Source organism: Triticum urartu, chromosome 4A, assembly GCF_056163025.1.
Source record: "Triticum urartu cultivar PI428250 chromosome 4A, HENAU_Tu73, whole genome shotgun sequence".
NCBI lineage: Eukaryota > Viridiplantae > Streptophyta > Magnoliopsida > Poales > Poaceae > Triticum > Triticum urartu.
The window spans coordinates 54,133,535-54,160,050 of record NC_141876.1 but is presented as its reverse complement, the minus strand read 5'-3'; the positions used below and the strand labels follow the sequence as shown (position 1 = coordinate 54,160,050).

The following is a 26,516-nucleotide window of genomic DNA, read 5'->3' as shown; positions in this document are numbered from 1 at the left end:
TTAGTTGCAATGCTTGCAAGGCTTAAGTGATGTGTATTACCGAGTGGGCCCAGAGATACCTCTCAGACAATCGGAGTGACAAATCCTAATCTCAAAATACACCAACCCAACAAGTATCTTCGGAGACACCTGTAGAGCACCTTTATAATCACCCAGTTACATTGTGACGTTTGGTAGCACACAAAGTGTTCGTCCGGTAAACGGGAGTTGCATAATCTCATAGTCATAGGAACATGTATAAGTCATGAAGAAAGCAATAGCAACAAACTAAACGATCAAGTGCTAAGCTAACGAAATGGGTCAAGTCAATCACATCATTCTCCTAATGATGTGACCCCGTTAATCAAATGACAACTCTTTGTCTATGGTCAGGAAACATAACCATCTTTGATCAACGAGCTAGTCAAGTAGAGGCATACTAGTGACATTCTGTTTGTCTATGTATTCACACATGTATCATGTTCCCGGTTAATACAATTCTAGCATGAATAATAAACATTTATCATGATATAAGGAAATAAATAATAACTTTATTATTGCCTCTAGGGCATATTTCCTTCACCCACTCCACCACCCCATAGTTAAAACCTCCCTGCAAATGCCAAAAAAATAAGTACTAGTAGAAACTACTCAAATTTACAACAACTCTCTATCAAAGTCATAATGCACTTGCATTTAAATACAAACCTAGCAACGATAGGGTACACTATCAGCACCATATTAATCCACATTCACTCGAAGTTAATTTGACATGCATAATTCAGTTAACTTAACCGCTTAATCTTTTATATCTAAATAGCTAGCCCTCACTAGCCTATTTCTATCAGCATGCAAGTATGTCACCTCATATTCAACATGCATGAAGAAAGGTCCACCAGAACATGCAATCATGCATAATAAAAAGGCACCTCAACATGCAAATATGCATGGGAATTTACATTCTATTATGATATTTACATTATACAAATGTTTGCATGTTTATACATCACAAATATATTTATTTTCAGTTATAGTTCTCATATTATTACTCCAAATAGTCATGTTCCATACAACTAATTCTAACTGAACATATTGCAAAACATTCCCGCAACAACATGCGGGTTATCATCTACTCCCTCCGTACGAAAAAGCTTGTCCCTTAAATGGATGTATCTAGCACCAAGTTAGTGCTAGATACATCCATTTGAGGGACAAGCTTGGGACAAGCTTTTCTGGACGAAGGGAGTAGTTTATACTAAATTGCAGTGTAAGCATCCGATAGGACTTTCCCATTACCATTCGGTGTGTAATTCTAAACTACCGAGACATCTGCCAAGCACACTACAACACTAAGACACGTTCAGTTATTGTAGAACATAGCACAACACAATAGATGCAAAAAAACATGGTACTAGGAGGAACTCCTCAAATTGACAACAACTCTTTGCAGAAAAAGCCACTAACAATGTAGCACAGTTAGAGAAAAGCACTAACTAATTTAACAGGGACAAGCATAATTCAGTTATTGACTATTGCACAACACTAGCGCACTGAAGAAGCAGAATTCAACACGCATTTAAATGAATTTTTTCTTTGATAATCAGTTTCATTTGCATGCTTAGTGGCGAGAAAATGGATTGACAGCCATAATGCATTTGCAGTTAAACACAAAACTAGCAATGAGAGGGCACACTATCGGTAACATGATCCTCCACATTCACTCAATGTTAATTTGACATGCAGAATCCAGTTAACTAAACTGTTTAGTTTATACATATGCAGTGTAAGTATCCAATATGATTTCACCATTAACATTCAATGTGTAATTCTAATACGACTTATACGTCTGCAGTGTAAGCACAATACAACACTAAAGGCACATTCAATCATAGCAGATCATAGCACAACACAACACAGAAAATGCACGATGGAGCTAAAGGTTACAAGTTCTTCACAACAAACATGCACAACAAAGCCTAGAAATCTCCTCCAAGTTAAACTCTCTTCGAAAGCAACCATCTTTTTCGCCCTCTGACCATGGAGCATGCACTTTTTATCGGATTCGAGCATAGAGCCATAGAAAGATGGATCTACTATAGTGTCAGGGGTTTCCTACAAGAATTGAAGCAAAATTAGGGGTTGAATAGGAGCACATCGACCAAATTTCACAAGACCTAACCCCATAGATGAATCTGACTTACGAAGAGCTCCATCTCCATGCCAACCATGGACACGTCATCGTCCATGCTTTCCTCCTCGCCCTTCCATGTGCATAGCTCAACATCAACGAGTTGGAAAGATGGGGGCGGCGGCCGTGGAGTAGGGAGGGAGAGAGAGAGAGGGGGGGGGCGACGGGGCAATTTGAGAACTAGGATTCTAAGCAGAGAGAGCAATGGGAGAGAGGGCGAATAGACTAGGGTGCAGCGCCGGCGCGGTCTAGGCTAGATAAGGCCAGGGTGCGGTGCGGTGCGGGCCGAGCTAGGTGTGGTGCCACGCGGTCCGGGGCAGGCGCGGGACGGTGTGAACCGGTTTTAGGACATGATTAAAACCAGACTCATTCAAGACCAAACAAAAATCGCCTTCGTGTCTTGCGTGCGAACTCATTTGGGGGGAAATCCGAAGGAGGCAAAATGTGGAACGAGTGTTTAAATTAGAGATAGAAATTTGACAATTTCTTGTTTTGGGGGGTAACTTATGTCACTTTGGTTTAGTTTGGGGGTAAAAATGTAACTCTTGTGCAAATGACAAAGACAGCAAATGAGTCGAAAGAAAAACAAGAAATACCCAACCCCACTTAATTGTCACCCCCATGAGCAACATAACTAAGCAGCTTGGAGCAAGCTATGATAAATGTCAGACCTAAGGGTTTCGATATTATTTTTACTCGCAAAAAATGTTTTTTTGCAGGTTTAATAGTTTTGATAGTTAAACACTTATATCTCCCCCGGAGAAACAAATTACAGTTTAGCAATCCACATATTTCCTTTTCTGAAACGCAAGACAAAAAACTAGCCATTTTCATCATCATCATTCATCATCATTGATAAAAAGTGCCAACGCAACCTGGTCCGTGCTGTGCTGTCCCGAGACAGGACAATCTAGGCAAATCCAAGGAACCGACCGGGCGTTTGCCGTTTCCGTGCCCTGCCCCTGCCGCCAGATCCAGCGACGGCGACCAGCCTACCCAGCTTCCCCGAAGGCACCAAGCAATTCGCTCGCGGTCCCGCCCCGAACGCCGAATGGGCGTGCAGCCTCGTGCGCGACGACGCGGAAAAGCACATGACAGACAGACAGCGTTTCCCTTTCGGAACAACGGAACCGAACCGTACGCAATCACACGTCGGCACGTACCACGTCGTGTGTCCCGATGCCGACGATCGACGGGCGGAGCCGGCCGGCGGCAGAGGGAGAGGCCGGTCCGGCTCGAACCGGAGCCCAACTTTAATAACCAACCATCGTATCGCAGACGCGCGCGTGGCAGTCAAGTCAAACGAGTCCCCACAGCCCAGCCCTCCCACACCACCCCACCCCACCCCACCCCCCTGGCTAGTAATTAACAAACCCTCGGCAGCTCACTTGGCCGCCTCGCCTCGCCTTTCCCCGCCCGCCACCGATCGCCCGCCCGCCATGGCCAGCGACGACGAGTCCTGCCTCTACTACGACGACGAGGACGACGAGGCGGAGGAGGACGGGCTGGAGGCGGACGAGGACGACGTCGGGCTGTTCGAGGACGCCGCGCCGCAGCCGGAGCACCGCGCGGACCACTGGGTAAGCGATCGGAGCAGGGAACTCATAATAGTACTATCTCGTTTATCCGCTCGTGCCAGCTCCAATCCAATCCAATCGCGCTGGTTCCGCGACGATGCCACCGCCGCTGAAATCGGCGCCGGATCGTGGGATCGTCTCGGCGAGGGTTCGGTGCGGTTTATTGCCGGCCAACCTGGTTTTAGAACCCTAGCTAGGAGTGTTTCTGGAACAAACAGTGTAAGCAGCTGGCAGCGTGGTTCAGTCTGCAGTCTTGATGACGCATAGCTAGATTTCACTAGTACTAAGAATTACAGTACTAGTCAATCAATTCAGTCGCTGCAAAACAATCTTCCATGTAAAAATTGTCAGTTCAATTCTGTATTTATTCAGTCAAACTGCTAGATTGTATTTTGTTGATTATTACTGCCCTTTTGTGTTGCTGAACTGCGTCGAAAGGAGCATTAAAAAAACTTCTTCTTTGGCCATTACCAAAAGGGAGAAAAATCATTTTACTGATTTACTGCTACTGTCATTTTGATAAAACATACCGATGATTAAATCAATTTAACCGACTCTGACTTTTATTGCTGCAGGCCATCACGAGAAAGTCCCTATCAGCTGCCCAGGTGAACCAAACGGCCGGCATTGGTTAAGAATTCAGACTATGCGTACAGCCAGCTCATGACTAATCCCACATCATGCATGAATGACATTTTTGGTTTGACTGCTTGCTACTCTTCTTCCTTATCCACCCTACAGCAACAAGATGTGTCCATGGTTATGAACTTGGTGAACATAGAGCGGCACAACGCCCGCGCTCTTCTCATGCACCACCGGTGGAAGATGGACCGCATCCACGACTTCCTCGAGCGCAGGGGGCGCGAGGGGTTGTTCAGGGAGGCAAGAATTGTGGTGCCGCTGGAGGACAGTAGCACGGCGGCTCGTGCAAGGGCGCCGCCTCACAAGAGGCCCCGAACTGTCACGTGCAACGTCTGCTTTGAGGACGTCTCCCGGCCGTCCGATGTCTCCACCATGGACTGTGGGCATTGCTTCTGCAACGACTGTGAGTACCCGCCCCTGTTTCCGTTGCCCCCAAGCAACTGTTTTCGTGCAGTTACTTTGCTTAATTGGAACCTACATTCATCACTTGTGATTTTCTTGTCATGAAAATTATACCAGAGGAAAGAAAACTTGGATTGGTATTTCGATTGTCATGAAAATTATAGAGGAAATAAAACTTAATTGGAACCTACATTTGGTAGGATTTAGCATCACTTGCGGCTGTAGTGTGCTTAATTGAGTCCAAGCTCGCTGCGGTGAATCAATTCACCATCACCGGAATTCTGGGATCGTGTTTCGATGGTTTTGCGCGCTCCCGGCTGTTGGCTCGGCGGGTGGTATCATTGTGGCTTGACGATCGAGCTGCGTTCAGGTTTCTAGTTCGCGGATTGACACTTTGATGTCACAATCAATCTCTCGGTGGACCGGCAACCTGCCTCGGTCCTTCACTGCCGTCTACGGACCAACTAACGACCAACTCAAGGTGCCCTTTCTCGATGAGTTGCGGCATGTTAGGGCGGCATCCGCAGGCCTATGGGCCGTCGACGGTGATTTCAACTTAATTGTGGAGGCCACAGAGAAGAACAACAATTTGCTCAACCGGCGGATGATGGGCCGCTTTCGGCGCCTCTTAAATGACCTTGAGCTGAAAGAGGTGCCCCTCCTAGGTCATTGCTGCACGTGGAGCAACGAGTGTCGCGTTGTTAGTTAGTGAAGGGCGATTGATGGTTCTCATAGGCGAATTGGGATGCTAGCCATCCTAATTGCCTTCTCCAGGCGATGACCTCCTCCTTGCCTGATCACTGCCCAATCATGCTTTCCACGAATGTTGTGTTTTGCCATAAGTTGCGCTTCCACTTTCAGGCCTTTTGGCCCAAGTTTGGTGGTTTCCAGGAGGCGGTTGCTCGCGGCTGGGGCTCGGTGGTGCCTCACTGTAACCTGTCCATTGACCTGTTCGTGCGACTAAAAGCCATGACCAAAGAGCTACCTAGGTGGAGTGGCCGGAGGATTCGGAATATTAAAGAGAGAAGTGCATATTACACCCCTTAGCTCTAGCCTTAGTCTAATATACAACCCTCAACTCCAATACCATCTAATTTACACCCCCTAACTCTCAAAACCAGGCGGAATTCAACCCTCCCCTCCCCGGTGACCGGTTTTGACCTGTTGACTGGGTGAACAGTAAATTCAAAAGAAATATTTTTTTTTTAAATACGTTTTTTCACCGGCTGAACAGTAAAATTTTAAAAAGTTCTAAATAAATAATAATAAAATAATTTTGATTTTTTAAAATGTTGATTTTTTGTTCGGGTGAACAGTAAATTTCAGTAAAAAAATAAGAAAACAAAAATTTCTGAATTATATTTGCATGAAATAGTTAACAGTTCGGGCTGATATATTTTTTTTTTGTTGAGAGACCACTGAAATGTCCAAACAAGCTGAAAATTGTCATAGACATCACGCGCTGAAAAATCGTCCACGCAAAAATAATTCGTTTTTGTTGGAAAAAAGTATTTTTGGAATTTACTATTCACCAGGTAAAAAATCGAAACTGCTTGTTGAATTTTATTTCCAACTTTTTTTGAATTTACTGTTCACTCATTGGAAAAACCAATTTTTTTTTTGATTTTTTTGTTATTGTTCACCCAGTCAACATGTTAAAACCGGTCAACTGGGTTAAAACTGGTCAACGGGGAGGGGAGGGTTGAATTCTGCCTGGTTTTGAGAGTTAGGGGGTGTAAAGTAGATGGTATTGAAGTTGGGGGTGTATATTAGACTAGGGCTAGAGTTGACGGGTGTAATATGCACTTCTCTCAATATTAAAGAGCAGCTTCTCCTGGCCAATGAAGTCATGCGGCTTATGGAGGTCACAATGGACTTTCGGCAGCTCTCGGCAGGAGAGTTCTCTCTTGGCCGACGGATCAAGAAGAGGATCTTGGGTCTGGCCTCCCTTAAGAGGACGATCGCGCGTCAGCAGTCGCGTATTCTTTGGCTTTGTGAAGGGGACGCCAACACGGAATTCTTCCATATCCGTGCTAGCTCCTGGAGGAAAAGGTATCACCTTTTTAGGCTGCGGAAGGGGGATGTGCTCACCTCGTCTAAGGGTGAGATGGAGGGCCTCGTTGCGGTGCACTTTAGGGATCTCATCGCGGTCCCTGCTGTGCGGGAGTGTTCGCTCAATTTGGCAGCGTTGGACCTGTGGTCTGTGGACGCAGAGCCTTTGGAGTGTTCCTTCTCGAAGGACATTTGGAACGTCATTCACGCCCTCCCATAAGACAATGCGCCAGGCCCTGATGGGTTATCCGCCAGGTTCTACCAATCTGCGTGGCCCATGTAATGCGTGCGGTGCGCGCGTTCGATGCCAGGGACAGACGTGGCTTCGCGAAGCTTAATGAGGCATATATCATTCTGCTTCCTAAGTGCGATGGTGCTGTGGATGTCAAGGATCACCGTCCGGTGAGCCTGGTGCATAGTTTTGCGAAAAATCTCACTAAGGGCATGTATTTGCAGCTAGCTCCTACACCGTTGAGGCTCATTGCACCCAACAAGAGTGCCTTCATCGGTGGCCGTGCTATAACAGATAACTTCATGCTGATGCAGCAATCGATAGTTCTCTGCATCGCCACAGGATGGATGCGATCATGCTGAAATTGGATATGATCAGGGCGTTTGACTCGGTCTTGTGGCTTTTCCTGTTGGAGGTGCCGCGGAGACGTGGCTTTGGCAGGTGGTGGCTTTTGCGGCTTACTTTGCTGCTATCGATGGCTAGCACCCGAGTTCTCCTCAATGGCGGCGCGGAAGAGCCTTTTTGGCATGCAGGAGGGCTTTGTTAGGGGGGCCCGCTCTTCCCCCTGCTCTTCATCATCGTCATGGATGTGTTCTCGGCGATTTTCGCCAAAGGGGAGGCCCCTGGCCTGTTTGTTCCCCTCGAGCAGTGGGGCATTAAGCGCCGCCTCTCACTTTACGCGGACGACGTCCTCCTACTGGTTAAGCCGCTGATTGGCGAGGCGGAGGCGGTCTTGGCTTTGCTGGAAGTGTTTGGGGACGCATCGGGGCTGAGGTGCAACCTTTCCAAAAGCTATGCATCACCAATCCGTTACACATCGGTGGATATCCTTCCCTCCACCTCTGTGTTGGGAGGCCCGGTGAAGGAGTTCCCCATTCGCTATTTGGGGCTGCCTTTTTCGACCTCACCCCCTTCCAAGACGGATTTGCAGCCGCTCGTCGATTGAATTGTTGGGTATATCCTGTCCTGGAAGGTCTCTCTTCTGAAGAGAGGAGGGTGCCTCATCCTGATCAACTCCACCCTCACGGCTGCCATTATTTACCATATGTCGGCCCTCGACCTTCCACCGTAGTTCTTGAGCTGTGCTGACAAGCTGCGACGGGCATTCTTTTGGTGTGGTCAGACCGATGCTAAGGGCGGCAGCTGTTTGATCGCTTGGTATGTGGTGTGCACCCCAAACAACACGGCGGGCTGGGTGTGCATAATCTGAAGCTCATAAATCTGGTGTTGGCTTGAGATGGCTGCCAAAGGCATGCCTTGGGTGGAATATTGTGTCAAGTGGAATATTGTGGAATAAGGGGTGCGTGCTCCACTCATCCAATCAGAGCGGTGGGAGCCGACCGGTGTCAGCTTGTTTTTCTATGAGCACCCCACCACCACAGTCATCACTAAACACTAATAGAAGTTTTGAGAAATTCTTTAAACCCCTCTAAAACCGAGGATGTAGAGACGCCCATAGAAAGAACAGAGGATTGGAAATCCAATTCAGATTTTGTCCCACAAACTTGAGAAACAAAATGCATAAATTTGAACTAGCTATGATCCACAGCCGGCTTCTGTTTTAAATTTACGGTATGTTTGAAACATATTCAGTTTTTTCAGATTTATTTACTTCATCAGGCCTTGCCTGTTTTGAAATATAAGGTCGGCAGTCAGCCACCTTGTTTCAAAAAAAAAAGTCTTGCAGCACCACAAGCCCCGTTGTACCATCATGGGGCTAATTTTTCTTCTTCATTTTCCACTGAAATTTGGGGCTTTGCACCATCATGACACTGAATAGCACAAATTATGTTTCATGAACAAAACCATTGCCTTAATACTGTGCGTTAATGTAAATATTGCCAGGCATGAGCTTTCTAACCTGGTACATTTGCTTACCATGGCACTTGTTGAATCTCTTCTGTTCAGGTTGGACGGAGCATTTCTTCGCGTCCCTAGGCAACGGCAAGAAGCACATCCACTGCATGCAAGTGAAATGCCCGGCCATCTGTGACGACGCCACCGTGCGGCGGCTCCTTGGCCGCAAGTACCCTGACGCCGCCAAGCGCTTCGACAACCTGGTCCTCGACTCGTACCTGGACAACAACGCGTCGGTCAAGTGGTGCCCGAGCGCCCCGCACTGCGGGCGCGCGATCCGCGTGGTGGACGCCAGCGAGCGCTACTGCGAGGTGGAGTGCCCCTGCGGCGTGAGCTTCTGCTTCAACTGCGCGGCGCCGGCGCACTCGCCATGCCCGTGCCCCATGTGGGACAAGTGGGACGCCAAGTTCCGCGGCGAGTCGGAGAACCTCAAGTGGATCGCCGTCAACACCAAGAGCTGCCCCAAGTGCCTCCGGCCCATCGAGAAGAATGGCGGCTGCAACCATGTCAGCTGTCCATGCGGCCAGCACCTCTGGTACGTACCGACAGACTCTTCTTCTCTTTCACCTTGAGCTTGCTGATGTCTATGGTGACTACGTACGTGCATACAGTTATGCCTGCGGCGGGCGGCTGGATACGCTGCACAACTGCAACCGGTACGATGAGGCCGGGCACGCCAACTACGACAGCATCAGGCGGCAGATGCTGCGGTACACGCACTACTGCGACCGGTTCAACGTGCACGTCAACTCGCGCACGGCGGAGCAGACGCAGCTCTGGCCGGCCATCCAGAAGAGGGCCGTGCTGCTGGAGTCGGCCACCGCCATCCGGCCGCTCATCAGGGAGGCCAGCTGGATGGCCCGCGCGCACCGGGCCCTGCTGGCGTCGCGCCTCGTGCTCGCCCGCTCCTACGCCTTCGCCTACTACATGTTCGGCGACGAGGTGCGCACCTACCCGTCGGAGAAGGCCAACCTGCCCATCGCCAAGGTCCTGTTCGAGGACCAGCAGTGGCAGCTGGAGGAGAACGCCGAGAAGCTCTCCAAGGTGCTCGCCGCCGAGGCCAAGCCCGTCCTCGCCGAGGAGGAGGTCCTCCAGGCCATGCAGGAGACCTCCAACCTCGCCAAGATCGTCGACACGCACTGCAGGGAGATGTACAAGTGCATCCAGGACGAGCTGCTGCCGCTGCTCCTCGAGCCCATGACCATCGCCCCCTACCGCCCTGATGGACCCGACAAGGCCAAGGATCTGCCGGCCTGATGTGTTGCTTGGCGTGCATCGAGCACGCCTCCCTATATGCATGCAGAGCTGTTGGTTACCTACGGAAGTCGATCGGCAACAGCAAATTAGGTCAGCGCGTGACAATAAAACTCCCTAATTAGCTTAAGATATAACTCATCATTATATGTTGTTGAAAGTGATACTCCTAGTTTGAATAGATGAATGAAATTGGATGGATGGATGTTGGTGGAACTCTTAGATTGAAGACTAGCAGACAAAAGGCGCGGCGACACGCCGCCTGTGTCACGCTCCGCCTGTCATTTAGCAAATGTGTGCCGTAATTTGTTGTTGCTTGTGTTTGATACTAATAGTTTAACATGTTTTAGTAAGTGAAAATAATATACTGAAGAATATGGACCACTTAGTCAATTACATGACTTAGGCTTACATGATGAATGAAGGCGGGCACCGATTTAAGAGAGTACACTATGTAGCTGGTATCAAGAAGGAAATGTCAATCAATAGTTCTGGGATGATGAAAACAAAAAGTAGTGATGCTAAACAGGGGTTTTCTAGTTATCAGTGGTTATTGGTGGATTGGTGGCGATGGATTGAGGGAAGTATTTTCTCGAGATTGTTTCTTTTTCAAGATTGATTGAGGGAAGGATTCATTGGTAGTGTGTATAGGGTTTGCGGAGTGTGTTGGTGTGGTTGAGCTCATGGGTAGGTCCGTCAGTGGGGGTGAGCTTTTGTGTTGCATTTTCTTTCAAGGAATGATTCTGTAGTGAGTTTTTTGTGCTGATGTGAGGAAATTCTATAACTCATACGGAGTATGTGTGAGCTCAATGACAAAAGAATGTGTCTGATGTTGGATAAGAACGGCAATAGCTATGTTCTGAATTTAGAATTTGGAGTAGAGCGACATAGGTGCATCATACCTCCAATGCAAAGACGCAGCCTAGGTAAATACCTCCACTCTTCCAAGGATTTCATCATATCTCCAATGTCCTCTCAAAAATCTTTTGCGACAGTTGAAAAGATACCTTGCTTATTTCAATGTTCAAGCTCGTTAACTGCCGAATCAATGGCATGCAAGAATTTGTCTCTCTTGACTAAAGCATTGACAACAAAACGAAAAATATTTCCTTTTATACAATATGTAATCCAACTTCAAGCATGTCCAAATACGCTCTTAATACCAACTCTAATTTTCTCCCTCTGACCACTTCTGAAGTATTTGATGGCATAAGGCCGAAGGAATCAAACATGTAGACCTTGCACAACTTAAAAAAATAGCAACTAGTTTGTTGACCTGGCCAGCTTGTAAATACATCTGAATAATCAGACTTGACCAGTACACTGGCGTCGGTCATAGCCTTATCATCATCTAGTAGGCACGGTGGATCCGGCTTGCCTGCTCCCTCCCCGTTCTCCCATCCGTGTTCTCACTTCATTCTATGGTTGTCTTTTTTTCTTTCTCCTTTCTGATCAAACCATCCCCCTCCCTCCTCCTCCTGATTTTAAAGGGGTGGGGCCGGGCCTTATTTTGTTCCAATCAAATCAAGTCATGTATGCGGGAGCACGGATGGGCGCACGCGCGGGGAACAGCCAAGTCTCGTCCCCAGCGCCCTGCACTGTTTCCTTTTCTCGTTTTTTGTTGCACCTGTACTCTGTACTCTCCTTCTTCATCAATGAAAATCAGCACCCTGCTGCTTTTTCATCAAAAAAAGAGCATCTAGTAAGAGAAGGAATGATTCCTAATAAGGGCATCTCCACAATTTTCTTCCTAATAAATGCTTGATCGATCAATTAACCAAAATGCTTGACCAAATCCACCTACAAAGAAAGCTTGATCAAATCGGCTGGAAGAAATTTGCAGTCACTGAACTGACCAAAAAACAAAAACCAGTCAACTCTGACTGTAATCAATCCCTTAAGTTAAATATAATGGAACGTACGTACATTGCTTACAAGTAAGCGCAAAACAACGGACATGGAGTTTCTTAGTTCGGGCTCGAATGAGCCCGGAGGAATAGTAAAATCAAAAAGATATGTAAAAAGCTAATCAAGGATTTGCCGGCCCGATGGATCGCTTGGCGTGCATTGAGCACGCCTCCCTATACTGCTGGTTACCTACGGATCGGCAACAACAAATTGGGCCAGCATGTGATAATAAAACCTCCTAATTAGTTTAAGATATAATTCATCATTATATGTTGGGTTAGCCTAGTTCAGGGTTTTTCTTGTTGATTTTTTGTTCACTTATTTTGCTACAACTTTTATGTTGGTTTTTTATGTTTTTCTTAATTTTATTTTGTTTGTTTTTTCGATACACTGCCAATGATTCTTTAACATACGATGAACATTGTTTGAATACACACTATTTTTCTATAATATATTCATTGTAATATACGATGAACTTTTAGCACCTACTAGCAAAAAGGCCCATGCGTTGCAACGGGAGAAAAAAAATTCACTCATATCTCTAGTTGGGTTAGTTGGACAAATTGTGTGTGGCCGGTTGTCAGGTTATGAGATCGAACCCTCTCATCGACAATTTTATTTTTCTCTGGACCTGAGCCACAATGCGCCGCCAGATGGGCTTCCTCCGTTGTGCCAAAACGGGTGGCAAGTAACGAAACCAAATAGCGTACATGAAATTAATTGAAGCGGGACCAAATGAAGCGGGACGAAATCAAGAATATCACCTCCATTTGATAATAGGTATAAATATAGATATAGATATAGATTGGACGACTACAGGTTTCTCAAAAATAAAAAAGATTGACGCCGACGGGGTGCGTCCAAAGGGGGAGCAACTAATTGAGGGCTGCTGTTGGGGAGTCTTTTCAAAGGTCATTCACTGGCCTTTCTTTGCTTTTCGACAGAAAAAATCAGAATTTTTGTGTTTTTTTTTTCTTTCGCAAGAGGCATAGTTTTGCTTCCGTGAGATACACGTGCTGCTGGAGTCGGCCACCGCCATCCGGCCGCTCATCAGGGAGGCCAGCTGGATGGCCCACGCGCACCGGGCCCTGCTGGCGTCGCGCCTCGTGCTCGCCCGCTCCTACGCCTTCGCCTACTACATGTTCGGCGACGAGGTGCGCACCTGCCCGTCGGAGAAGGCCAACCTGCCCATCACCAAGGTCCTGTTCGAGGACCAGCAGTGGCAGCTGGAGGAGAACGCCGAGAAGCTGTCCAAGGTGCTCGCCACCGAGGCCAAGCCTGTGCTGGCCGAGGAGGAGGTCCTCCGGGCCATGCAGGAGACCTCCAACCTCGCCAAGATCGTCGACACGCACTGCAGGGAGATGTACAAGTGCATCCAGGACGAGCTGCTGCCGCTGCTCCTGGAGCTCATGACCATCGCCCCCTATCGCCCCGATGGACCCGACAAGGCCAAGGATCTGCCGGCGCCGTGAGAGGGATGAGCGCAGGAAGCCTATCTCGGCCTGCATCGACCGCGCCTCCCTACTCTATCCAGACAAAAGGCGCCGTGAGAGGGATGAGTGCACGAAGCATATCTTGGCCTGCATCCACCGCGCCTCCCTACACTACTCTATGCAGAGCTGCTGGTTACCTCTTCCTACGGTGCTCCATCGGCAACAGCAAATAAGTTAGGCCAGCTCGCGATAATAAAACTCCCTCCCTATATATAGTTAGCCTATTAAGATAGAATTCAACATTATCTGTTGTTGTTGAAACTGGTACTGGAAAAGACGGATGAAATTCGATGGGTGGATGAATGAAATATACTTAACACCAATCTTGCCTTTTCATTTTGAGATTTTGAACTAAATTTCCCTGGCTTATTTCAATGTTCAAGCTCGTTAACCGCCGAGTCAATGGCATGTAAGAATTTGTCTCTCTTGACTAAAGCATTGGCAACAAATGAAAAATATTTCTTTTTGTACAATACCTAATCCAACTTCAAGCATGTCCAAATAAACTCTTAATATTAACTCTAATTTTTCTCCCTGACCACTTCTCAAGTATTTGATAGCATGAGGCCGAAGGAATCAAACATGTGGACTTTGCACAACTAAAAAATAGCAACTGATTTGGTGATCAGACTTGCCCAGTCCACTCGCGTCGGTCATAGTAGCCTCATCACCATCCAGCAAGACAAGGAATGATTCATAATTTCATATTTCATTCATTCATAATAAGGGCATCTTCAACGCAGACCCCTAAACCGGACACCGCATCCGTACGCGGCCTTAGCCCAAGAACTATCAGCTGAACGGGTTTGTATTGTGCTTAATTTTGTGTTACGAACTCAAAATGAAATTCATATGTTAATCGATCTTGCAATTCTTCAGTCACCTGAAATGCCTTTCAGTTTCAGTCGACTTTCTCGTCTGGCTTGAAGCAGCACGTAATCCACGTACAAAAGAGACTGGCATGGCAGTATTGGACTAGAGCAGCCTATAGTCTATATGCAAATGCTTGATCGATTAATTGACCAAAATGCTTGACCAAATCCACCTACAAAGAATGCTTGATCAAATCGTCTGGAAGAAATTTGTGGTCAGTGAACTGACCAAAAAACAAAAACCAGTCAACTTTGCATGTAATCGATCCCTTAAGTTAAATATAATGGAACATACGTACATTGCTTACAAGTAAGCACAGAACAACGGACATGAAGTTTCTTAGCTCGGGCTCAAATGAGTCCGGAATAAAAGAGATATGTAAAAAAGTTCACAAAAAATTGACTTTGTTTGTGGAAGACATTATGAAATGTTTTGAGTGTTCGCAAATTTTCATCATAGAATCACATTCGTGGAAGTCGTGGCAAAAATAAATAAAAACTGATGCTCCGAAGATGCTACTTTCAGAAGCATTTTGGAGTGCATTTTTGCCATGATTTCCACAGTTGTGATATGATGATGAAAGTTTGCAAGCACTCGAAAATTTTCTCAATGTTTACAAAAAATTTCAGAATTTTTCACTGTTCATTTTTTTTTGAGACACCAAGAGCATTTGGGCTCGAGCTCGGATTAGGACTTTCGCAAAACAAGTGTCATCTGTGACGAAAAGGAAACGAAAATAGCAGCCAGACTGCAAAGCAAAGTGCCTACGTTTGCCGGCCGGACTTTCATCTCGCCCATCATATTTTATCTCAAACACTCCTTGTAGCATCATTTGGCTACGATAGGTTCTCACTGCGCACCAAATCCCCGGAAAATAGTGAAATCTCCGGTGAAGCAAACCCTTAGTGGAAAAAATTTACTCCACTAAGTTTTGGCCGTACCTAAACCGATCCTCTAGATATAACGAAGTAAAACTTATATATGGCTCAAACATTTCATCGAACATTTGCTATGCGTCTACACAGCAGCGTCGATGGTGACCATGCCGGCAACGCTGTGGCTAGCGGCAGCATGGCCGCCGCCGCGGACGTACGTGGCATGACCATGCCGGTTGTAGCCTTGTTTTTGTAGTGAAAAAAATACATCGTATAGCCTTGTTTTTGTACTGAAGAAATGCATCGTATAGTCACTGTTTTGACCTTTTTGGGGCGAAAAAGAAATGCATCTTATAGCCTTTGCTTCCTCCAAGTTTGACCTGATTTCAAATTTCCATGCTTCCCAATCTTGGTGGTAATATTAGTTTTTTGACGTAATTTCAAATTTCCATGCTTCCATCCAAGTTTAGATCTGTTCCCAACTACTATGTTGGCGCTTCTTAGTTTCATAGCACCAATGGAGACGTACATAAGGTGTCGCGGGAGCGGTCTCGTCTCCTCTCATTGTCCGGCTCTGGATTGAGACGAAGATGGCAGTGCCCGGGAACCTCACGGCAAGTCGGCGGCCACCGCCATCCGACACGGTGTCACGGAGCGACGTCCTCTCATCGTTGCCATCGCTGGTCGCCCAAGCCCGAAGTCCAAGTCGTGCGCATAGCCTGCACGCGGATGCATCGCTATTACTAGTATATATAGAGATAGAGATGATTTTAGAAGGCTGGTTTTGGACATGGGAGTTAGAACAAGGAGGGTGTGATCTATGGCCAAAGGAAAGGCCGTGCCGCGAATCAGTGACCTGGCACAAGACAGACCACAAATCAGTGAGGTGGCACAAGTCAGGGCACCCTGACTAGGGTCGGCATTGGACGAGGCGGCCCTCTGCACAACGCAGGATGAAGCGGTGCGGCTCCTCCACGAGCGGCAGGCGGATGCCGGACAGGGTTACCCATGCCCTTGCGCCGCTAGAAGCACTACTCCAACGATGACAGCAGGATGAAGACCGCGGTGCCACTGGCCAGGCAGCCACGCGTACGAGGTCATCGTCCGCTCCAAGATAGTTTTTTTTAAGTTTGAAATATCATTTTATGTCCAAACATAAGTTTATTCTGTCGTGTTTGCATAAAATTCATCATGCTTGTTCAAATTCGATTTGAATTGCATGGGACATGGTTGGATGGTCGACTTCCGTGTATCACTATCCGCGGACAAGTGTTTATTTTTTCCTTCATCTTTCCCCTTTGTATCACTGTAGCGTGGTGTGGTGCACTCCTTTCCCTTACGGTAGTGATCACTCCGCAGTCCCCACCAACTCCCCTCCCGTGTTTAAGAAGTCAGAACATGTGTGTAAGAACTAAGAAGTGAGAACTGTGAGTGTTTATAAAAACCCATGGAGATTTTGGCAATCCCAGCTTGCTAAGATTGACCGGATCAAACAGCCCGAGCATCAGAAAAATGGCCGGCGTCCAAGAAGCATCCCATGGCGACGTCCGGCGACAGCACGCGCGCCGGGTGCTAGTGTTCCCACTGCCGTTCCAGGGCCACATCAACCCGATGCTGCAGCTCGCCGACGTGCTCCACGGCCGAGGCCTCGCCGTCACCGTCCTCCACACCCAGTTCAACGAGCTGGACCCCGCGCTCCACCCCGAGTTCACCTTCGTCGCCGTGCCCGACGGCGTCCCCGCCGACCTCGCCGCCTCGGGGAGCATCATCCCCATCATCCTCGCCATGAACGCCGCCATGGAGGCGTCGGCGGCCGTCCACGATGTGCTCGCGTCGGTCCTCGCGGACGACGGTCAGCCCCCCGCCGCGTGCCTGTTCATCGACGCCAACCTACTCGCCGTCCAGAAGGCCGCCTCGGCGCTCGGGCTCCCGACGATGGTGCTGCGTACCGGCAGCGCCGCCTGCTTCAGCTGCTTCCTAGCCTATCCCATGCTCCACCACAACGGTTATCTACCTCCAAAAGGTCAGTACGTAATTAGGATGAGATCTGCGCCGCATGTTCTGCACCTTGAGATTTTGCTGATTGAATGTTATGTTAATCTTCTACAGTATATAAAAATATCCATCTGTTTCAGAATCACAGCTCTACACGCCGGTGAAAGAGCTGCCGCCGTTGCGTGTCAGGGACCTATTCGTCACGAGCAGCAGCGACCACGAAATGGTGCGCAAGGTTCTAGCCCGAGCCTCTGAAACCGTGAGGAACTCCTCTGGCCTCGTCGTCAACACGTTCGACGCTCTGGAGACCGCCGAGCTAGACAGGATACGCCGCCAAGTAGACGTGGCCTTCGTGCTCGCCGCCGGCCCGCTCCACAAGCTCTCCCCCCGGAGCACCGGGAGCAGCCTGCTGCGCGAGGACCGTAGCTGCATGGAGTGGCTGGACAAGCAGGCCGCGGGGTCCGTGCTGTATGTGAGCTTCGGGAGCTTGGCATCCATGGATGGTGACGAGCTCTCGGAGATCGCGTGGGGTTTGGCCAACAGTGGCCAACCTTTTCTATGGGTTGTCCGACGGGACCTCGTGCCGGGATCGGACGGGCCTGGTCTGCCGGAGGGATTTGATCGTGCGGTGGAGGGTAGAGGCAAGGTGATCCCGTGGGCCCCGCAGCAGGAGGTGCTGGCCCACTTTGCAGTGGCTGGATTCTGGACCCACAACGGCTGGAACTCAACACTGGAGAGCATCAGTGAGGGTCTCCCGATGATATGCATGCCTCACTTTGCGGATCAAATGATGAACACAAGATATGTGGAGGCAGTGTGGGGTGTAGGGTTTGAGCTCGAGGGCAAGCCAGAGAGAAACAAAATCGCCAAGGCAATTCAGAAGCTTATGAATGAGAGGGAAGGAGAAGTGGCTAGGGGAAAAGCAAGAGAACTTAAGAAAAAAGTAGGGTCGAGCTTGGAAAATGGTGGGTCTTCTCTACTAGCTATAGATAAGCTTATCGAGCATATATCGTCTTTGTAATTATTTGTGTTGTGTCGTTATTTGAAATACTATATTGTAACTTGTAACTGGATAAGTGGTGTTATTGGCATTGATGTATCATAATATTTTTCACAATTTATTTTGAAGTGACTTTGTTTGCATGCATGAAAACGTAAAATCTAAGACTTTCTTTTGTGTGTGAATTGAACTTTCATAAATGGATCACTACAGTCACAAGGACTTGACTTCTGCAGGTGTCATACGAATCCACACCGCATTTTTTGGTAGGTGCGTCCCATCTGAGCTAGCCTATACTTACATGGTTTTGCTCCCTACTCACATGTGATATAGCAAACTCCCTACCTAGACATAGTAAAAGCTTCGTTTCATCAACAAGGGATGCCACTTCGGATCTATTGGGGGCTAGGTAGGTTATCATGTCAGCAACAACGATGAGTCTGTTTCGAGGATGAAGGTGTCTAAGCTCCACTCAAGGGTCGGCGCAGCGCCCTCCATGCATGCAACCATCTCCACCTCCAGAGCACTCGAGTAGGTATACATGAAACGACATTAAGTGAAGATCGTCTCTCCTTTGTTACGGAAAATCATCCTACCACCCCCGGTCCATCTTCTTTGAGGTATGCACAATCGGCAATGAGTTTAGTCCAACTTGGGGGAGGGGGCTTAGTCCATCTACGAGGGTGTGAGCGGCAATTTGCGCGGCATTTTTGGCCTTTCTCGTCTACAACATGATCATAGGTCACCACCGACTTCCCTTTAGGTGGATCGACATCGGGGTGTTGGCGGATTTCAAGAAGCGTGTTGATGTAGCTCGAAAGAAAGCATCAAGACAATTTGGTCGTTGGAGACAGCTTCAGGTGCGTGATTTCGTTGCGGACCTGCCATGTATGCCACATTTTCATAAGCATCGAAAGGCGCTCGTAGGCAGTGCACGTTTGAGGAGATGTAGTACCCAGCCTGGCCCTATGTTGGTGGTGATGTCCACGACCGATATTCTCCAAACTTCACTCATGGCGTTCTAGAGGCCACGTGCCTGAGGGCATTTATAGAATACATGAAGGGTTTCCTCTCAGTTTACCCCACAAAAGAGTATAGATGTCAGAGTTTTTGGTCTTCCTCTTTGCTTTAATTTGTTGGAAATATGCCCTAGAGGCAATAATAAAATGGTTATTATTATATTTCCTTTTTCATGATAATTGTCTATTTTTCATGCTATAATTGTGTTATCCGAAAATCGTAATACATGTGTGAATACATAGACCACAAAATGTTCCTAGTGAGCCTCTAGTTGACTAGCTCGTTGATCAATAGATGGTTACGGTTTCCTGACCATGGACATTGGATGTCATTGATAACGGGATCACATCATCAGTAGAATGATGTGATGGACAAGACCCAATCCTAAGCATAGCGCAAGATCGTGTAGTTCGTCTGCTAAAGCTTTTCTAATGTCAAGTATCTTTTCCTTAGACCATGAGATTGTGCAACTCCCGGATACTGTATGAATACTTTGGGTGTGCCAAACGTCACAACGTAACTGGGTGGCTATAAAGGTGCACTACGGGTATCTCCGAAAGTGTCTATTGGGTTGGCACAAATCGAGACTGGGATTTGTCACTCCGTATGACGGAGAGGTATCTCTGGGCCCACTCGGTAAGACATCATTGTAATGAGCTCAATGTGACTAAGGGTTGGTCATGGGATGATGTGTTGCGGAACGAGTAAAGTGACTTGCCGGTAACGAGATTAAATGAGGTATTGGGATATCGACGATCGAATCTCGGGCAAGTAACGTACCGATTGACAAAGGGAATTGTATACGGGATTGCTTGAATCCTCGACATCGTGATTCATCCGATGAGATCATCATGGAACATGGGGAGACAACATGGGTATCCAGATCCCGCTGTTGGTTATTGGCCAGAGAGTTCTCTCGGTCATCTCTGCATGGTTCCCGAACCCGTAGGGTCTACACACTTAAGGTTCGATGACGCTAGGGTTATTAGGAAGATTTGTATGTGATTACCGAATGTTGTTCGGAGTCCCGGATGAGATCCTGGACGTCACAAGGAGTTCCGGAATAGTCCGGAGGTGAAGATTTATATATGGGAAGTCATCATACGGTCACCGAAAATATTTGGGGGTATGCCCGTATTGTACCGAGACCACCGGGAGGATCCACCTACCCCGGAGGGCCTTATGGGCTGTAGGTGGAAGGGAACCAGCCCCTAGTGGGCTGGGTGCCATCCCACCCTAGGGCCCATGCGCCTAGGGTTTGGGGGGGAACCCTAAAGGGGGCGCCACCCTTGCTTGGGGGGCAAGCCCCCTCCCCCTTGGCCGCCGCCCCCTCTAGATCTCATCTAGAGGGGCGGGCCCCCCTTCCCCCTTCTCCCTATAAATAGAGGGGCGAGGGGGGCTGCAGCACCACATCAAAGGCGCAGCCCCTTCCCTCCCCAACACCTCTCCTCCTTCGCGTGAGCTTGGCGAAGCCCTGCCGGAGAACTGCCACTCCATCACCACCATGCCATCGTGCTGCTTTTGGAGCCTTGTTCCTCAACCTCTCCCTCCTCCTTACTGGATCAAGGTGCTGGAAACGTCACCGGGCTGCATGTGTGTTGAACGCGAAGGCACCATTGTTCGGTGCTTAGATCGGATTCGGTCGCGATCTGAATCGCTACGTGTACGACTCCTCCAACCGCGTTCTTGCAACGCTTCCGACTCGCCATCTTCAAGGGTATGAAGATGCACCCCCCTCTCTCTCTCTCGTTGCTAGTTACTCCATAGATTGATCTTAGAGATGCGTAGAAATTTTTTAATTTCTACAACGATCCCCAACAGTGGCATCATGAGCTAGGTCTATGCGTAGTTTCTATGCACGAGTAGAAACAAGTTGTTGTGGGCGTCGATTTTGTCAATTTACTTGCCGTTACTAGTCTTATCTTGATTCGGCGGCATCGTGGGATGAAGCGGCCCGGACCGACCTTACACGTACGCTTACGTGAGACTGGTTCCACCGACTGACATGCACTAGTTGCATAAGGTGGCTAGCGGGTGTCTGTCTCTCCCACTTTAGTCGGATCGGATTCGATGAAAAGGGTCCTTATGAAGGGTAAATAGAAATTGGCATATCACGTTGTGGTTTTGGCGTAGGTAAGAAACGTTCTTTCTAGAAACCTATAGCAGCCACGTAAAAAAACTTGCAACAACAATTAGAGGACGTCTAACTTGTTCTTGCAGCATATGCCGTGTGATGTGATACGGCCAAAAGGATGTGATGAATGATATATGTGATGTATGAGATTGATCATGTTCTTGTAATAGGAATCACGACTTGCATGTCGATGAGTATGACAACTGGCAAGAGCCATAGGAGTTGTCTTAATTTATTTATGACCTGCGTGTCAACATAAACGTCATGTAATTACTTTACTTTATCGCTAACCGTTAGCCATAGTAGTAGAAGTAATAGTTGGCGAGACAACTTCATGAAGACACGATGAAGGAGATCATGTTGATAGAGGTCATGGTGTCATGCCGGTGACAATGATGATCATGGCGCCCCGAAGATGGAGATCAAAAGGAGAAAAATGATATTGGCCATATCATGTCACTATTTGATTGCATGTGATGTTTATCATGTTTTACATCTTATTTGCTTAGAACGACGGTAGCATAAATAAGATGATCCCTCGCAATAATTTCAAGAAAGTGTTCCCCCTAACTGTGCACTGTTACTAAGGTCCGTTGTTCTGAAGCACCACGTGATGATCGGGTGTGATAGGTTCTAACGTTTGCATACAATGGGTGTAAGCCAGATTTACACACGCAATACACTTAGGTTGACCTGACGAGCCTAGCATGTACAGACATGGACTCGTAACACAGAAGACCGAAAGGTCGAACATGAGTCGTATAGAAGATACGATCAACATGAAGATGTTCACCGATGATGACTAGTCCTTCTCATGTGATGATCGGACACAACCTAGTTGACTCGGATCATGTATCATTTAGATGACTAGAGGGATGTCTGTCTGAGTGGGAGTTCATTAAATAATTTGATTAGATGAACTTAATTATCATGAACATAGTTTAAAACTTTGCAATATGTCTTGTAGATCAAATGGCCCACGCTAGTGTTGCCCTCAACTTCAACGCGTTCCTAGAGAAAACAAAGCTGAAAGACGATGGCAGCAACTACACAGACTGGGTCCGTAACCTGAGGATTATCCTCATAGCTGCCAATAAAGCATATGTTCTTGATGCACCGCTAGGTGAAGCACCTGTTTTCCCAGCAGATCAAGACGTTATGAACGCCTGGTATACGCACAGTGATGATTACTCCCTGGTTCAGTGCGGCATGCTTTACAGCTTAGAATCGGGGCTCCAAAAGCGTTTGAGCAACACGGAGCATATGAGATGTTCCAAGAGCTGAAAATGCTTTTCCAAGCTCATGCCCGGGTCGAGAGATATGAAGTCTCCGACAAGTTCTACAGTTTTAAGATGGAGGAGAATAGTTCCGTCAGCGAGCACATACTCAAAATGTCTGGGTTGCACAACCGCTTGTCTCAACTGGGAGTTAATCTCCCGGATGATGCGGTCGTTGATAGAATCCTTCAGTCGCTCCCACCCAGCTACAAGAGCTTTGTGATGAACTTCAATATGCAGGGGATGGAAAAGACCATTCCTGAGGTATATTCAATGCTGAAATCAGCGGAGGTGGAAATCAAAAAGGAACATCAAGTGTTGATGGTGAATAAAACCACTAAGTTCAAGAAAGGCAAGGGTAAAAAGAACTTCAAGAAGGACGGCAAGGGAGTTGCCGCGCCCGGTAAGCAAGCTGCTGGGAAGAAGCCAAAGAATGGACCCAAGCCTGAGACTGAGTGCTTTTATTGCAAGGGAAACAGTCACTGGAAGCGGAACTGCCCCAAGTACTTAGCGGATAAGAAGGCCGGCAATGTCAAAGGTATATGTGATATACATGTTATTGATGTGTACCTAACCAGTGCTCGTAGTACCTCCTGGGTATTTGATACTGGTGCGGTTGCTCATATTTGTAACTCAAAACAGGAGCTGCGGAATAAACGGAGACTGGCGAAGGGCGAGGTGACGATGTGCGTCGGGAATGGTTCCAAGGTCGATGTGATCACCGTCGGCATGCTACCTCTACATTTACCTACGGGATTAGTTTTAAACATCAATAATTGTTATTTAGTACCAGCTTTAAGCATGAACATTGTATCTGGATCTCGTTTAATGCGAGATGGCTACTAATTTAAATCTGAGAATAATGGTTGTTCTATTTATATGAGAGACATGTTTTATGGTCATGCTCCGCTGGTCAATGGTTTATTCTTATTTAATCTCGAACGTGATGTTACACATATTCATAGTGTGAATGCCAAAAGATGTAAGGTTGATAATGATAGTTCCACATACTTGTGGCACTGCCGCCTTGGTCACATTGGTGTCAAACGCATGAAGAAACTCCATGCAGATGGATTTTTGGAGTCTCTTGATTATTAATCATTTGACACGTGCGAACCATGCTTCATGGGAAAAATGACCAAGACTCCGTTCTCCGGAACAATGGAGCGAGCAACCAACTTATTGAAAATCATACATACTGATGTGTGCGGTCCAATGAGTGTTGAGGCTCGCGGAGGCTATCGTTATCTTTCCACCCTCACTGATGACTTGAGTAGATATGGGTATGTCTACTTAATGAAACACAAGTCTGAGACCTTTGAAAAGTTCAAGGAATTTCAGAGTGAGGTTGAGAATCAACGTGACAGGAAAATCAAGTTCTTACAATTAGATCGCGGGGGAGAATATTTGAGTCACGAATTTGGCACGCACTTAAGGAAATGCGGAATTGTTTCACAACTCACACCGCCTGGAACACCTCAGCGTAATGGTGTGTCCAAACATCGTAATCGCACTCTATTGGATATGGTACGATCTATGATGTCTCTTACCGATCTACCGCTGTCATTTTGGGGTTATGCTATAGAGACTGCCGCATTCACTTTAAATAGGGCTCCGTCGAAATCCATTGAGACGACACCGTATGAATTGTGGTTTGGTAAGAAACCTAAGCTGTCATTTCTGAAAGTTTGGGGATGCGATGCTTATGTCAAGAAACTTCAACCTGAAAAGATCGAACCCAAATCGGAAAAATGCGTCTTCATAGGATACCCTAAGGAAACTATTTGGTATACCTTCTACCTCAGATCCAAAGGCAAGATCTTTGTTGCCAAGAATGGATTCTTTCTAGAGAAAGAGTTTCTCTCGAAAGAAGTAAGTGGAAGGAAAGTAGAACTTGTTGAAGTATTGCCTCTTGAACCGGAGAGTGGCGCAGCTCAAGAAAATGTTTCTGAGGTGCCTGCACCGACTAGAGAGGAAGTTAATGATGATGATCATCAAACTTCAGATCAAGTTGCTACTGAACTTCGTAGGTCCACAAGGACACGTTCCGCACCAGAGTGGTATGGCAACCCTGTCCTGGAAATCATGTTGTTAGATAGTGGTGAACCTTCGAACTATGAAGAAGCAATGGCGGGCCCAGATTTCGACAAATGGCTGGAAGCCATGAAATCCAAGATAGGATCCATGTATGAAAACGAAGTATGGACTTTGACTGACTTGCTCGATGATCGGCGAGCCATAGAAAATAAATAGATCTTTAAGAAGAAGACAGACGCGGATGGTAATGTGACCATCTATAAGGCTCGGCTTGTTGCTAAGGGTTATCGACAAGTTCAAGGTGTTGACTATGATGAGACTTTCTCACTTGTAGCGAAGCTGAAGTCCGTCCGAATCATGTTAGCAATTGCCGCATTCTATGATTATGAGATATGGCAAATGGACGTCAAAACGACATTCCTTAATGGTTTCCTTAAGGAAGAATTGTATATGATGTAGCCAGAAGGTTTTGTCGATCCTAATAATGCTGACAAGGTGTGCAAGCTCCAACGCTCAATCTATGGGCTGGTGCAAGCATCTCGGAGTTGGAACATTCGATTTGATGAGATGATCAAAGCGTTTGGGTTTACGCAGACTTATGGAGAAGCATGTATTTACAAGAAAGTGAGTGGGAGCTCTGTAGCATTTCTCATATTATATGTGGATGACATACTATTGATGGGAAATGATATAGAATTCTTGGAAAGCATAAAGGCCTACTTGAACAAGTGTTTTTCAATGAAGGATCTTGGAGAAGCTGCTTATATATTAGGCATCAAGATCTATAGAGATAGATCGAGACGCCTCATTGGTCTTTCACAAAGTACGTACCTTGACAAGATATTGAAGAGGTTCAATATGGATCGGTCCAAGAAGGGTTCTTGCCTGTATTGCAAGGTATGAGATTGAGCACGGCTCAATGCCCGACCACGGCAGAAGATAGAGAAAAGATGAGTGTCGTCCCCTATGCCTCGGCCATAGGGTTTATTATGTATGCCATGCTGTGTACCAGACCTGATGTAAACCTTGCCGTAAGTTTGGTAGGAAGGTACCAAAGTAATCTTGGCATGGAACACTGGACAACGGTCAAGAATATCCTGAAGTACCTGAAAAGGACTAATGATATGTTTCTCGTTTATGGAGGTGACAAAGAGCTCGTCGTAAAGGGTTACGTCGATGCTAGCTTCGACACAGATCTGGATGACTCCAAGTCACAAACCGAATACGTGTATATTTTGAATGGTGGGGCAGTCAGCTGGTGTAGTTGCAAGCAAAGCGTCGTGGCGGGATCTACATGTGAAGCGGAGTACATGGCAGCCTCGGAGGCAGCACAAGAAGCAATCTGGATGAAGGAGTTCATTACCGACCTAGGAGTTATTCCCAATGCGTCGGGACCGATGACTCTCTTCTGTGACAACACTAGAGCTATTGCCCTTGCCAAGGAGCCCAGGTTTCATAGGAAGACCAGGCATATCAAGCGTCGCTTCAACTCCATTCATGGAAATGTTCAAAATGGAGACATAGATATTTGTAAGTGCATACGGACCTGAATGTTGTAGATCCATTGACTAAACCTCTTCCTCGAGCAAAACATGATCAAAACCAGAACTCTATGGGTGTTTGATTCATCACGATGTAACTAGATTATTGACTCTAGTGCAAGTGGGAGACTGTTGGAAATATGCCCTAGAGGCAATAATAAAATGGTTATTATTATATTT

At 47.1% G+C, this 26,516-nt stretch overlaps 2 protein-coding genes and 1 pseudogene across 2 annotated transcripts; all 3 read left to right on the top strand.

Moving 5' to 3' along the window:
* Positions 1-3,518: 3,518 nt before the first annotated feature.
* LOC125550582 (ring-type E3 ubiquitin ligase 454) lies at positions 3,519-10,399 on the top strand. The gene is made up of 5 exons (XM_048713606.2): positions 3,519-3,747; positions 4,320-4,352; positions 4,486-4,789; positions 8,981-9,464; positions 9,541-10,399. The coding sequence occupies exons 1-5, from the start codon at positions 3,607-3,609 to the stop codon at positions 10,184-10,186; spliced, it is 1,608 nt and encodes a 535-aa protein (XP_048569563.2). The 5' UTR covers positions 3,519-3,606; the 3' UTR covers positions 10,187-10,399.
* A 2,759-nt stretch (positions 10,400-13,158) lies between these two features.
* LOC147974729 (ring-type E3 ubiquitin ligase 454 pseudogene) lies at positions 13,159-13,563 on the top strand (annotated as a pseudogene).
* Positions 13,564-16,723: 3,160 nt separating this feature from the next.
* Positions 16,724-18,448, top strand: LOC125553507 (DIMBOA UDP-glucosyltransferase BX9). The gene is made up of 2 exons (XM_048717279.2): positions 16,724-17,355; positions 17,468-18,448. The coding sequence occupies exons 1-2, from the start codon at positions 16,845-16,847 to the stop codon at positions 18,346-18,348; spliced, it is 1,392 nt and encodes a 463-aa protein (XP_048573236.2). The 5' UTR covers positions 16,724-16,844; the 3' UTR covers positions 18,349-18,448.
* The last annotated feature ends 8,068 nt before the right edge of the window (positions 18,449-26,516 follow it).